The sequence below is a fragment of the Leucopleurus acutus genome (genome assembly GCF_964270905.1).
Source record: "Leucopleurus acutus genome assembly, chromosome: 18".
In the NCBI taxonomy this organism is placed as follows: Eukaryota; Metazoa; Chordata; class Mammalia; order Artiodactyla; family Delphinidae; genus Leucopleurus; species Leucopleurus acutus.
In genome coordinates, this window is record NC_139160.1 from 11,269,703 (window position 1) to 11,285,545 (window position 15,843).

At 36.9% G+C, this 15,843-nt stretch overlaps 1 protein-coding gene across 3 annotated transcripts in view; it reads left to right on the forward strand.

Moving 5' to 3' along the window:
• NBEA (neurobeachin) overlaps positions 1-15,843 on the forward strand; it is a gene marked incomplete at its 5' end in the record, with an annotated part of 627,381 nt that overhangs the window by 311,442 nt on the left and 300,096 nt on the right. For all 3 annotated transcript variants that reach the window (XM_082859302.1, XM_082859301.1, XM_082859303.1), the window contains one exon: positions 1,854-1,918. In XM_082859302.1, coding sequence (XP_082715428.1) covers positions 1,854-1,918 — 65 coding nt within the window. The remainder of the gene's footprint in view (positions 1-1,853; positions 1,919-15,843) is intronic.

Consider the following 15,843-nt stretch of genomic DNA (forward strand, 5'->3'; position numbering starts at 1 on the left):
AACGAGTCCTAGCAGCACCTCTGAGCTAGAGCCAGCGCCTGCACTAACTCTTGGATAAAGGTAGATCCAGCTGTAGAGCTAGAGCCAACTCCAGCACTAGCTCTTGTACCAGCTGCTTCTTAGTGCCAGCTCTGGCTTCAGCTCTGGAGCTGGTATCAGCTCCAGATCTAGAGTCATCCTTATCTCCAGTTCTCACACCAGGCCTGGCACCAGTGCCGGAATTAAAGTCAGTCCCAGAACTGGAGCCAATTCACAACCAGTTCTAGCACTACTGTCTGAGCTAGGGCCAGCAATACACCTAGTGCCAACTTCAGCAACATATCCAGCAGTAGCCCCAGAGACAGAGTCTCTCCACAGCTAGAGCCAGCTCAGGCATCGCTCCTGGGCCAGTTCTGCAGCTCGGGCCAGCACCAGCTCTAGTGCCAGCCCCTGGTTCTGGTGCTGACTCTACCACCAGAGCTTTCCTTACCCTCCTCTGGAATGACATCTTTTTTGACTTTTGTACTTTTGTTTTTGTGTTTCATATATTTTGTGGTTTACTGTATTTTAATTTTGCAGTTCACATACAGTAGAATTTTAACTTTCTAATCATTAAAAAAATGGTATTAGTGATTAAAGGGTCTTGTATTTTTTTTTATTTTCTTGAGCCAATGTATTATACATGGATTATTTTCTTTTGAATAGTGCTATAATATTTTGCATCTGTTCTTAAATTTTTCTAGATCCTTTCTTGTCCCTTTCAACCGCTGCTTTTTCTAATCTTAAAATTGTGAATGGTTCCGAAGCATCAGCCTAGGTCTTTCTATCCTCTTTTTGTTTATTCTTCTGTGGAGACTTTTGCCTAATGCTGTGCCTCAATTAATGCAAAATATATGAGGAGAGTAGTAAGTCATTTCGTTAAAATGTGGGAAAAAGTGTTGCCAACAATTGTTTTTGACAAAAATGATTTGCAAGTTTTAATAAGTTCAGTAAAATGCAACAAAGATCTTGTCATTTGGATAAAAGTTATGGCAGCTAAAACACAATGGCTTTGCTAGAAACAGAGTCATTTAGCCTTTTATTAGATCATTACTGTCCCCAGACTATCATGTCCCTTTTTCCAAGTTGTTGATTCTCTCTCCTGGGGAAATATAGATTCATGATTTGTTCTTCTAATTCTTCACAAATTTACTTAGGAGAGAGAATGTTTACATCCTAAGTACCTACTTTTGGGGACCACATTTATTCCCAGCATGTGTGCAAAGCTTTAAAAGGGAAAGTGATCAGGAACAGAGTGAAGGGTTGACATGGAGACTGTGTTTCCTCAAGCTGAATTTGTGGCCAGCACTTAATTAGTGGAAAATCATGGAGGGAAAGTCTATAGATGAGTGGCATGACTGATCAATAAGGATTTTTAATAAAAATATGTTAGGCAAGTATTATTTATAGTACCATTGAAAGGGATATAATTTTTAATCCAAAAAATTCAATTTGCCAGCTATCTTAAAAAGACCAAAAACATTGAAATCACTAGAATAATAACCAAAAAGTTATCTAAAGCATATTCTAAATATGCCGTAGGAAGAGTGTAAAACAAGCAATATTTTACAGTCACAGTGAGTTTTGTCCCTGTGATCTCACTTTCTATCTTAGTCGGCATCACTGGGAATTCAAAAGCACCTTTTTAACTAAGTAATACAGGACTGCTTTTAAAGTTTTGATTTCTTGCAAAATAACATTTGTTAAAAATCTTTTAGAAAGATTTAGAAGTAATATCACGTGGAAGTTATTAGGATCAACATGATCCTTAAACCAGATGTTACTTTTGTTTACATGCTCATTTTTCTTACAGTTGGTTTGCTTTCTCCTTTTAGGAATGGCAAAATTCTATTCAGAAGAATGCAGGACTTGCATTTATTGAACTCATCAATGAAGGAAGGTAATTAATTTTACAAATTTTAGACAACTAGTCGGTGTACATTTTATTCCACTGGGTGACTGCTCTTGCCTACCATCTGTTCCAAAAATGTGTAAGAAAATATATTTTAGTTAAATGATTCATCACACAGGTACTTATACTTTAAAGGAGCAAAGTTTAAAATGTTAAACGTTTTTATTTGGCAGAGGGGAAGCAGGTATGAAATAAAGGGACAAACTTTATAAGGTTTTTGTGAGATCTGAGCCACGTCTTACCAAGTAGTAAAGTTGTTTTACATAGATCAAGTGAACCCAATCTGCAGTCCCATCTGCCACTCCATCTGTTTTCAGAGCCGTGTTCAGTGTTTACTCCCTCACTCAGCCCATCTCAGTTCATGTGAAATAGTTTTATTCGACCATGTCATGCTATCTAGTATCCAGCTAAAAATGTGAGAGAAGTTTAATATAGGAACTATAAAGGTCTGGTTAGGAATCTATTTATACCATTGTTAAAATGATGCTGTGGTAAGATTTTTCACTATGATTTTTCCAATACTTTATTGGCAATGGATACACTAAGACAGATATAACTGTCACCATTTTGACATGTTCAGCTTCTATCAGCTGAAGACCTGCGTCCTTTACAACTTGAGTTTCTTCTATGATATAGTGCGTTCTTTGGAAAATAATGACTGAAGATTTGGGGTAATCTATTTCTTATTTGAAACCAGATTTAATTAAATTGATAAGGTAATAATGTTACTGTATGTAAAATTTATCTTTATCAAGGGAGGTGTCATGAAAGAATATTTTATGAGCTACTCTTTGAAACTTAGTTTGTATATGATAAAAACCCATTTTGAAAAAAATTAAATGCAATTTAGTATTTTTGTTCATCAGTGTATTATATTCTGAGAAATAGCCTTTGTTTTTTATAACAGTTCATCTTATTGTGTATTTCTCACTTAGATATTTTATGATTGAATTATTTTTAGTCATAATACTACAACTCTAAGTATTAAAATAAATTTTTCATTCACTGCCAAGCAAAAGATGCAGGAAAATATTAGTTTTCTTTTATAGCATAAATAATAATTTTAAACATAATAATACACTCTACTTCTTATAAAACTTTATGGTGAAAAGAATTGATAACAATTATTATCCATCTTCAGGCAATGAAAAAATAGAAAAGAAAAAACTTTTGCCCAGGCGGCTCATTGTCATATCAGTTATAGAAATCTCTCACTTCACATACACCCTAGTTTTGCTAATTTGTTTCCACTGTGAAGTAAAAACAAAAATTATGCTGTTATCAGTAACTCTGAAGACTTAACAAATTGAAGCTCCAACATTTAAGATTAAGATTATGGTTATTGTCTCAGAGAAGGAGGAGAGTGAAAATTTTGCTAATAGAGGTTTTTAGCTTTTGAAACTGTTTTGTTGTTCATTGGTAGTGTTTGGAGTTTATTTTGTTTGGTTTTAGGAAAGGAGTTGGAATTGTAGAAAGTAGTTACAATATTTAAAAATTTTTAATCCATGAAAACCTCAAAATACTCATAATGTTCTTTGTGCCATTCTAGATTTGTGTTTCCATTTTTTATACTAATAGTTCCTCCAATAAAGATGATTTTGGAACAAATATTGAAACATTATGGCTAGCTCTAAATATACAAGAACATCTCATGTATACATTAATACAGCACATGTCTGTTCAGCACCTACTATATACCAAACACATTATAGGCACTGGGAATAGAGAAGTGAATGAGACAAACATGGTGCTAAATTTTGGAGGAAAGGCAAGCATTAGACGAGCACATACAATAACACAAGGGTGCTGTGATAGGGGTGTTACAGGTACTAATGCACGCGTAAGGCAGAGCACTTAACCTAGTCTGGAGGGGTGCATTCTCCAGTTGGTGGGATTATCAGGGTTTTCAAAAAGTGTATCCAAGCAAAACCAATACCGTGAAACAAAAATAATCTTTCCAACAAATGGTGCTGGAACAACTGGACATCCACGTGCACAAAAATAAATCCAGACACAGACCTTACACTCTTCACAAAACTTAACTCAGTGTGGATCACAAACCTAAATGTAAACTGAAAAACTATGAAACTCATAGAAGATAACAAAGGAGAAAATCTAGATGACTTTTTAGTTATAATACCAAAGGCATGATCCATGAAAGAAAGAACTGATGAGCTGGACTTCATTAAAGTGAAAAACTTCTGCTCTACAAAAGACAATATCAAGAGAATGAGAAGACAGCCACAGACTGGGAGAAAATATTTGCAAAAGGCACATCTAATAAAGGACTGTTGTCTAAAATATACAAAGAAGTCTTAAAACTTAGCGATAAAAAAACAAACAACCTGGTTAGAAAATGAGCCAAAGACCTTAACAAACTCCTATCCAAAAAAAGTATACAGATGGAAAATAAGCATAGGAAAAGATGTTCCAAAGCATATGTCATCAGGAAAATGTGAATTAAAACAAGGAGATACCACTACATACGTATTAGAATGGCCAAAATCCAGAAGGCAGACTCCAGCAAATGCTGGTGAAGAGGTGGAGCCACGGGAGCTCTCACTCGCTGCTGGTGGGAACGCCGGGTGGTGCAGCCACTTTGGAGGACAGGTTGGCGATTTTATAAAGCTAAACATATTCTTACCATGGAATACAGTAGGCGTGCTCCTCGGTATCTGCCCAAAGGAGTTAGAAACTTATGTCCACACAGAAACCTGTACATGGATGTTTATAATCATTTTATTCATAATTTTCAAAACTTGCAAACAGCCAGGATGCACTTTAGTAGGTGAATGGATAAATAAATACCCACTTATTTATATGATGCACCCAGACAATGGAATATTTACTAATTATTACTAAAAAGAAATGAGCTATGAAGCCATGAAAAGACATGGAGGAACTTTAATTGTGTATTATGAGATGAAAGAATCCAATATGAAAAGGCTACTGTATGATTCTAACTATATGACATTATGGAAAAGGCAAAACTATGACATTATGGAAAAGGCAAAACAGGAAAAAGATCCGTGGTTGCCAGGGATTAGGGGGAGGGAGGGATGAATAAGCAGAGCAGAGAGGATTTTTATGGCAATGAATCTACCCTGTATGATACTGTAATAGTGGATACTTGTCACTTTACATTTGTCCAAATCCTTATAATGTTCAACACAAAGAGTGAATCCTAGTGTAAACTATGGACTTTGGGCGATAATGCTATGTATTAATGTAGGTTCATCATTTGTATCAAATGTAACCACTCTGATGGTGGATGGTGATATGGGAAAGAGGATGGGTTGGGGGAGGGGGGTATCTGGGTCATCTCTGTATCTTCTGTTCATGTTTGCTGTGAACCTAAAACTGCTCTTAAAAATCGCCTATAAAAAGAATGAAAGGAGGAGGTCCCCTCACCACAAAAAAGTATATCTAAACAGAATGTCATCTTAGTTGAGAACTGAGAGATGATTAGGACATAGCTAGGTGAAAGAAAATGAAAAATAGAAGAATAAAATTCTGGGCTGAGGGAATAGTGTAGTGCAAAAGCCTGGAGGGAAGAGATAGCAAGACATGTTGCTGGAGAGCTCTTTTCACTCAGCCAACAGCTATTTCAGTGCATGTTGTGTGCCAGCCACATAGAGGCAGGCAAAGGCCATCCCTTCATGGCAGGGGTCATGCCATGGAGGGGTTTGTAAGCAGTGCTAAGGGTACAGGGCTGTAGTTGAAGAGGTTTGGCATAATCTGCCGAGTGACAAATGGCTATCTGGGGCTGCAGACTGGAAGCGAGATACCGATCTGAAGTTTCAGAATCCTTTTGAAGAGAATGGTGTCGTAGAGCAACCAATAGTGGCTATGAGGATGGAAGAAGTGTACAAATTTGAAGTATCTCTTGGAAATTAAATCTATAGAATTGCTGATAGATTGGATGGTAAGAGGAGAAAGAAGGTACTTTGATTTCTGGCTTTAATAGCTGGATGATTTATAGTGTAAGCATAGTTTACTTAGAACAATACAGAAGGAAGGGCATGAATTTGGTGAGAGATATTTTTACTTTCGGTTACACTGAATTTGTAGCACCTATGAAAGTTCCAAGTGGAAATGTTAAATTGACATCTTAGAATTTGGATGTCCAGCTCCAAAGAGACAGCTAATATGGAGATTTAAATTCAAGAGTTCTCAGTTTTTGCATGAGGTAAATGGGGGATAAGGATACAGGTGTGATGCTCAGGGAGAGTGTGTGGAGTGAGTGGAAACAAGCGGCCAGACTCTCGCTGCTGTTTCTGCTGGGAACCGTCTTTCCCCACATCTTCACGTGATTGGCTCTTCCCATCATTGAGGAATCAGCTTAAATGTCACACTCTCAGAGAGGCTCCCCGACCATCTTATTGTGTTATCAGACTTCCATTACATGACTCTACTTTAACATTCAGTAACATTGTCTCAAAATCTTTTCTTGGTTTACATGTCTTCTCGCTAAAATGTACTTCCCTTCAGAACTCATGTCTTATTCTCTGTCTTATTTGCTGATATATCCCTGGTTTCTGGAATAATAATGCCTAGTACCTATTTTGCAATCACAAATATTTGTTGAAGGAATGAAGAGAAGAATGTTGAGTAGAATGTTTGAGAAGGAATGAATAGTCAACAAGAAGATTTGTAAGTCAGGATTAAAGGCACCACTGGAGTCAGTGACAAGAGGGACATGTTGATTTCATTCAAATTTATACTGGTGAATGAATACCTACGTGCTAAAGATGCTGGGTATAGACCCAGGCACTGCTCTAATAGAGCTTTCAGTCCAGTGGGAACAACAGTGTTAGGTTAAGTAATTACTGATGTAATAAATGTGCCAAAAGGCAGATAGAGGATGGGAGCAGATAACTGAGGGAAGTAGGGAGAGTAGCTCGGATGTTTTCAGGTGAGAAGTGAGTGGGAGGTGAGTATAGACAGTAAGTACTTACAACTATAAGAAGCTTGGCCAAGAAGGGGAAAGGGTGGTTGCTGGTGGTGGATAGGGTTTTAATTTGAGGGGGAGGAGGGGAGTAGAAGGAAGGATTTGAGTACTTTAAAATGCTGATGGAAAGAAGCCAATACGGTGGGAAAGAAAGAAGAAAAGTTTCTACTCAATTAAAAGAGTACAGTCTCTGGGAGGGGTGAGGCAGAGGGACAGGGGTTAGCCACTTTTGTGGATGAGTATTGAGAAAGGATGCAGGCAATTAAATTGGTGGCAGGATTCAGAGAGTTTTTGTAATGATGCCTTCTATTTTCTCTATAAAGTGGCAGTTAGGGCCATTTTCTGAGAATGAAGGAAATTTGGGGAGATAAGTGTTACACTTGAGAAGAGTAGAAAATATTGAAAATAGCCAGTGTAGAGAAACTGGGGAGTGAAATGACTAAGGAAACACAGGAGACTTACCAGTGTTTGGGGGACCGGATGGAGGATGCTGTCTTTGCTATTGTAGTGTTTTCCCCAGTAGTCCACAGGACAAAGACGATGGGCATTGCTTTAAGACATTCACTTCTCTAACTTTAGTGAAAATAATCTCTTCTCTGAGCACCAACCCCTCCACATCCCTAATCCGGATTAGGTGCCTTCCCATGTTCTCAAACCACCTTCCATTTTCCCCTGTTTTATACTTACCATACCATAGTGTTAGTGCCTGTTTATTTGTGGTGTATTTTTTATGGCTATTTCCACAGTGCCTATTATAATGTGGAGCATGTGTGTATTATTTGTAACAAGTTTAAATACCAGTTCTCCTAATGATAAGCTATTAGATTCTAGGCATGTAACATAATCTCCCTCTGACATTGTTTCACATCTTACCTAGTTTCTCTGAAGGTTGGATGTAATATATGACATTTATTACAACTACAGTAATATGGACACTTTAAAAATGGAAGGTTATTTTGGGCTTCCCTGGCGGCGCAGTGGTTGAGCGTCCGCCTGCCGATGCAGGGGACACGGGTTCGTGCCCCAGAAAGATCCCACATGCCGCGGAGCGGCTGGGCCCCTGAGCCATGGCCGCTGAGCCTGCGCGTCCGGAGCCTGTGCTCCGCCACGGGAGAGGCCACAAGAGTGACGGGCCCGCGTACCGCAAAAAAAAAAAAAAAGGAAGGTTATTTTGTTAGTTTTTGTTACTATATACAGTATATATTCAGAATTTTGCCGACTCCTATCTTTAGTTTGGTCCATTTCCTTTCAATTTAGACCTTTCTCTTTCATAAATTTGAACTGGGAGTTCCAGATTTAAAAAAAAATCATATTGAGATAGTTCTGATGTAGTTACAGTAAAGACACATTCCTCAGTTTATCTGGCTTCTATTTGTTGATGCCGACTCTATACTAGGCACAAATTAGATTCTTTACATACACTTTTATCCCATTTGCATGGACATACAACACGTTTCTTAACTTTTTCTAATAGTGTAAAATGAAACATACAAAATATTTTCTCTTGGTTGTTAGAGTATGTCTTTAATTTTCCTTGTGGGAATGAAGATAAAAATCTTTAAGTGGAAATTGTTATAAATGTTTATCCTACTTAACAGCTACATTCGTGAATATAATTCATCAATCATAGCTGGAGAAAGCAATTGTGCAGTTGTCTACAATTAACGACAAAAACAGTTGATGAATGTGCAGCTGAATTAAAGTACTCCCTAGGACAGGCTGAAATTATAAACTGGATCATTTAAAGGAATCTAACAAAGGATCTTTATAATTAAAACAAAGCAAGGTTAATGGGATGTAAAATTGCCTATAATATCTTGGCAATAATAATTGGATTTTAAATTATTAAAATATGAATTGAACTATAAAGCAAATAAGAAAGACTTTCAAATTATAGAACTTGAGTGATCTTTTGAAATAAATTAATCATTTGCCTAAAATAAACCTCTATCACTCTTTTGGAAGCCTATAGGATATAATTAATGAATATTCATAACAAGCTGGAATGTATTCTTGTTTAGCACTGAATTTGACCTATGATTCACAAGATTCCAATTTTTTGTTTTGTTCTTTAAAATAAGGAAAAATGTATAACCTTGCATTTCTTAACATTTTGAAGAAGAGAAGCACATCGTATTCAAGTTTAATTATTTAGTGATTATATGGCCCAAATTTGAATATCCTCGTTAATTTAACAAATGCTATTCAATAATTAAACCAATAAGCTTTGGTTTGCTTGAGTTTGTTTCATGTCCTTGATTTGGCAAAAACTGTGTTTAAAAAAAAAAAAACAGCACCTTCTAACACTATAAGAAACTTTTTTCTTAGAGTTGAGAATCTGATTTAAAGTTGAACCAAGAAACCCTGGAAACTCCTGGAAAACAGAAGTTCCTCTATATTTTTTCATGTAGTACCTAATTTATTCTTTTTTCGTACTACTATGTTATTCATTTTACACATATAGTAAGTTATTAAACATATTGAGGTTTGCAAACGAGGTAAAAAAAATCTGTGCATTTACAAAATTAATTTTATAGATCTTAAACAGTATTGCTAATTTATAGACTTAACTTTAGACATTGGTGATAAATAATATATTTACCTGAAACTAAGATAAACAAATCCCATTTAATAATGGCTAGATTTCAGGTAAAAGTATTTCAAAATTAGTAATCATATATTTTATTTGAATTGCATTTTTAACCATGTTTAAGATATATCTGCATATGTATATATATTGAGATTTTTTTTCCTTCTGAGAACAACTTTAAATATACTTTCCTTCCAGGCACTATTATTTTAGCTTTGGTGAGAGTTAAATAATATTTCATAAAACACTAATAGTTCTTTGTATTAAAAAAAAGAAAAAAAGGGAAAGGTACCCTGTTTTGGGCATAATCATTTCTATGCCATATTTCTTCCTGTTTCTTATTTCTTAGAGACATAAAGTTTTGTTTTTGTTGTTGTCCTTAGCTTACATATTGCAAGCAAATGCCAGCCTAGATTCAAATGATACGTCTTTATTAGAAAACTTCTATTTAGTTTCTGTGCCCATTCTGACACAAGCAGGATCACTTGGTAACAGAGGAGACTAGAGTTGGCCTTTGCATTTGTGGCTGGTATGTTGTTGAAAGAACAGACACAGGGACAAGTGAACTACCTGGTTACAGGAGAGTCAATGCTGCCATGAAGATATAGTGTGTGTGGTCAGTCCAAGGAGACACTAAAGGTGAGAGGTAAAAGAATAGAATGAGCAAGCCAGAGTACGGTCACGGCCTGAGCCATTAGTTTTAGTCTAGGAACTCTTCCCAAGGTGCCCAGGGAATTGAAGCATTGATTATAGGCGGATTAGTTTCCATGTTCGTAAAATGAGAGCACACAGACAATTTATCTCTCTCAGTTGCTGTGTACAGACCAACATGTGAAAAAGCAGAATACTTATTTTATAACATGGCTGTTACGAAGAGTCACAGTCCGAGCTGGACAAGGATTAAGAAAAAGTTGTTATTTTCTAATTACCAAAAGTAGTGTAATACCTGTACAGGTATTCCTGAAGTTCTTAACACCTATGTAAATAATTATAATACATACAGAAAAACAAAACAAAACTGAATACTTATAGAATACTCATTATATAGTTTTAGCAGGGATACAAATACATTTTACATCTGGTCTTCATCTCAAAGTAATTTGTAATTGAGAAGTTAGGTTTTACATGCACAAAAAATTAAACAGTTCAAAGTGTCATAGACAGTATATAACTAAGTGCAAAAAATTGATATAAAAATTGCATTGACTTTAAGAAGAAGGACCTATTTCAGTGGACAGTGATGATTGGGGAAGGCTTCTTTTAGGAGACAGAACCAAAACAAGTATAGGCACACTGCGTGGGATCAATAAAAGAAAAAAAAAAATCAACCCTAGCTTTTTTTGTGAAAATTAAGATTTAAAACAACAGAAAATACCTTTATGTTCTTTATTATCTAATAAAGCAAATACGAGCATAATTCTATGTTAAAAGTTATAATCTGTCTTTGAGCTCTATATATTGCTCTTTTTCTGAGCTCTATATTATTTTATATTAAAAAAAATTATAAATGTTTCCAGATTTTTTAATAGTCTATTAAACAACTCTAGCACAGGAAGAAATTGAAAATTGCTGATACAGCCCGACTCTTCCTTGCAGTGTCACTAGAAACTCTATGCCTAATTCTTTTAAGGTTTTGGGGCCAGAGGAAGTGACACTGAGGTATTACATCTGCTCCTACACTGTGTGGCCACTTTACTTCCAATCAGGGTCTGTTTTCTTGACTAAATAAATCAGGATCTAAAATTTAAGCTGTAATCTTACAGCTTGGGCATGCACTGTTTCTTCCAGTTTATAGGATATCTGAGACAGTGCACACCCATTTTCTAATCAGAAAACTAAAACTCAGACACAAGGAAAATTTATTTGTCCAAGTTTATAACACTAATAAAGGCAGAACTTAAATATAAACTAGTTCTGCCTTCTGTCCCCTCGCTCATCTAGAGATGATGAAAGACTAATTTGTCTGACCTCTCATATTGCCTTTCCTATTGACATTTTTTTTCTTTCAGTCAAATTACAGGAATTATTTATATTTAAAATTCAGGATCTCAGGGTTTCAGGTCAATGACAAGCAATTTAAATTATAACAAACTGCATAAAATTAGAAACTTCCTAGAAAATCAGAACTTGCTGCAATGATATCTGTCCCATTTGGAAGAGAATACTTTGTTTTGTCTCCTGACTTCTTTCCTGTATCCATGACAACTCTGTTTTAGGACAGGAATGAATATAATTGAACAAATTGTTTTCTTTTTCTATTTCCTTTGAAAAATAAACTTACAGTAGAAGATAAAGACCACTTCATTTACTTCCTATCTTGTACAGATACTCTGAGGAAGAAAATGTTCCATAATTCCCAAGTTATCTGATATTTTTATTTACCTCTTTTTTATGTGCTAAATGTATCATAGAATTTTATAGTGTTAAACTGCCTTAATCATTAAAGTTCTGTTTCTTCTTTGCCCCCCCTTCCTAGATAACCTGCTCATGTATTCATTCAGTCATCTTTCCATTTAGTCATATGTTATTGGTGAGTCCATATTTCATGACATGTACATGCAGATCATGTTGGAAACAGAGATGAATAGTGATTGTACCTCATTTAACGAACTTCACATTCTAAGAGAGAGAGACTTATTAAAAGGAAAAGAGAGGGGAAAAAATCCATAAGACAATGGGATAAATATTGTAACGCCCAGAACATTTGAGAAATTGGGAGATCTCTTACTTGTATTGAGAGGAGGGAATGACAAGAATTACAGGAAGAAGAAATGGCACATATAGAAATTCTGAAATAGCATGAGTCATTAAAAGAACTAGGAAGGTTTTTCTAGAACATAGAAAAAGTATGCTAAAAAGGCAGTAGATAAGGTTACAGAAGTAGACTGATATCTATATATAATGTTTGGCTATTATCCTGTCTATTAAAAGTAGCCATTGAGGGCTTCCCTGATGGCGCAGTGGTTGAGAGTCCGCCTGCTGGTGCAGGGGACACGGGTTCATGCCCCGGTCCGGGAAGATCCCACATGCCGCGGAGCGGCTAGGCCTGTGAGCCATGGCCGCTGAGCCTGCGCGTCCAGAGCCTGTGCAAAAAAGTAGCCATTGAAGAAATTTAAGTGTAAATAACAGTAATGGCAAAGCAAAAAATGTATCAGAAGGATGGAAGATTTGAGGGAGGCAGAGAAATTAGGAGGCTATTGTAATTGGATGAGAGATGATTAAGGCTTGAATTAAAACAATGTTAAAGTAATGAACAAACAGATTAAAGTATATTATGGAGGTAAAATTGACAAGACTGGTGATTAATTTAGTGTAGGATGATCTTAAAGTCACATTTCAGCAGATTGAAAAGTGAATAAAGCTGTATGGGTAACTCAGTGATCTGAGGTTACCTTCTGCTACAGAACATTCACATCCTACTTAGGATATACTCTTTGAGGCAACATGCATCTTATAAATGGTTTAGGCATGGTTTAGGCTTCTCCAGGGCCACATCTCCCCCCTATAAATTGGTGTCTCAAGGAGTAGGAATGCCCTGGGGACATATGCCTAAAACAGCAATGCTGTTAGGATTTTAAATCTTTAGCCAGGAATTAAGTATAGAACCTTGCCTGAAACTTTCATGCTAAGCCAAGATCCTTAAGAGAGGCTGACATGGTTCTAGTGGGCTCTCCTTGGTATCAAAAGAAATAAAAGCAAATGCTTATCCAAGTTAGGTCTGTTGGACTCCTGATTAAGACCAGAAATGAGGTAACAGTCAAAGAGTACTAAATATATGAGAATGAAAGCCACTATGTATGAGAATCAACAAGGAAGAAAACAAAAAAATTTAGATCCCCAGGGACTACCAAGATTAGAATTGTGAAATACAGGAAATAAAATAGCACAAAATTGAATGAATAAGAAGAGACCATCAAAATGAAGAGGAAGATTTGAAAAATCAAAAATTATAGAATTTAAAAATACAATTTGGAAAAAACTCCATGTATTAATGATTCTTCAGATTAGACAAAGATAAAGGGAACCAGTGACTTGGAACATACATTTTGAAATTTTTCCCAGAATGCAGAAAGAGAAAGAAATGAAAAATGAAGTGATGTTAAGAGATATGGAGGTAAACTAAGAAAGTTTAGTTTACAAATCATCAGAATTGAAAAAGGAAAAAAAATACAGAGTAGGGGAGAGGAAATATTTTAAAAGATGATTGTTGTGAGTTTTTAAGAACTGATTGAAAATAAGAATACAGTGACACAGAAGTCACAATGGACATCAAGTAGGCTAAATAAAAAGAAACCCATACTAGATACATGGTACTGAAACTGGACAATGCCCAAAATAAAGAGACAAAAGCACCCAGAAAGAAAGAATTGATCATCTACCAAAAGGGAAAATTAGAATAACAGCAACAGGTACTCCCCTGGTGGCACAGTGGTTAAGAATCTGCCTGCCAATGCAGGGGACATGGGTTCTAGCCCTGGTCTGGGAGGGTCCCACATACCGCGGAGCAACTAAGCCCATGTGCCAGAACTACTGAACCTGCGCTCTAGAGCCCGTGAGCCACAACTACTGAGCCCGTGTGCTGCAACTACTGAAGCTTGCATGCCTTGAGCCTGTGCTCTGCAGCAAGAGAAGCCACAGCAATGAGAAGCCTGCCCACTGCAGTGAAGAGTAGCCCCTGCTTGCCACAACTAGAGAAGCCTGCACACAGCAACAAAGACCCAACGCAGCCAAAAACAAAGAAAGAAAGAAAGAAAGAAAGAATAACAGCAACAAAGAAAGCTAGAAGAAAGTAACATAATACTTTCAACGTGTGAAAAAAAAATTCTCAATAATTGTATATGCAACAAAAATATTTTCAAAAATTATTGGTGGGTGTGACGATAGAGTAATTTTGTGACATTTTAACTCACTCCGGTCCCAACCTTTGCTCCCCATTTCAAAGGAAGCCATAAAAATTCAGCACACATTATAAGCACTTTACCAGAGGGAGCATAATAGACCTCATTAGCAAAGAATTTTAAATCACTTACTTGTTCTGATCTGTCTGGTGACTCCCTGGAAGAATGGCTTAAAAGATTTGTTTTATTTTACCTAACCTGGAAGTGGCCCAGAGTGGGAAAAAAAAAAAAAAAAAAAGCTGATTTCCTGAGGGCATTTGTTGAAGACATTTATAGGCTAATATCTTGGACCTCACTGCCTGAGGTGATAGGCACCTCAGCTGCCTGAGGTGATAGATTAACAGTTGAGGCAAATGATAGACACACCAAAAAGCTTGGGAGGAGCAGCTGGGGAGTGAAATGTACACAAGGGCTTTGAAAAGCTCTGACATATTCCTGGAAATGTAAAGGGCCCTGCACACGCTTAACGTTGTGTTCATGCTCTGGAAAGACCTGAGAAGGCCCCAAACTCTCATCTTTTGCTGATGCTGGGACTCTATGGAAGCAGGAAGTAAATGCAAAGGTAGAGTTGAAACCTGCCTGGCTGAGTGTTCAAGGGCTGTCCAAACACACACACGGCTGCTTGAGAAATTCTGGGAGATTTTTTTGGATTCTGTCTAATCATTAGCTGACACTAACATAATGAAACTGAGACTTCAGTGACCACACATGACAAGGAATACACACTTAATAAAATTATTTTAGAAAAGTCAACTTAAGTTTCCTCAGAGGTCCAGATGTAGGAATGAGGAGGGAGACCCACGTCTTCACCTAGGATTATGTATTTCCTGAGCAATTACAGCAGGCAGATCAGGAATTGAGTGAAGGTGCTGGAAAGAGAATGGTTAAAGTGTGGACTGGGGGGGGATCCTTGCTTGGGGCGGAAGGAGATAAATCTGAGCAGTGGTTGAAGGACTAAGAGAAGAGAGGGATCAAAGAAGTGGAAGTTGGAAGTGAGCTTATTTTTGCCTGGGGCCAGAGAGGGACGAGTGAAGGGGAGAGAAAGCACTTAGGCTAGGAGATTGTGACCAGAGAGTAGATTGTTGGCATAAAGATTTACGATGTGAAGCTGATTATGGCCAGTGAGGTGATTTCCTGAAGTGAGGTAGAATTGAAGATTCTAAAGGAATCTTAGATTTAGGGATTTTTGGTTCCCCATTAAAAGGTCAGAGAATTGTGAGGTACTGTGGTGAATGGTTTCCCATGTGGCTAATGAGGTCACCCAGAATGACAATAAGTCAGATAAGAAGATGCATGGAAATAAAACATCATATATTAGTTGCTATATGACTTATAAGGGTCAGAGGTAGGAGGACAGACTTTCGGACAATTGATGCAATTTCTCTGGTGTGTCTGAGGCATGAGTCTCCCCCACCCCACCCCCTCCTCTGCCACCATGCCTCTTGGCTTTGCCCATCCACTTGTTCTGTTCCTG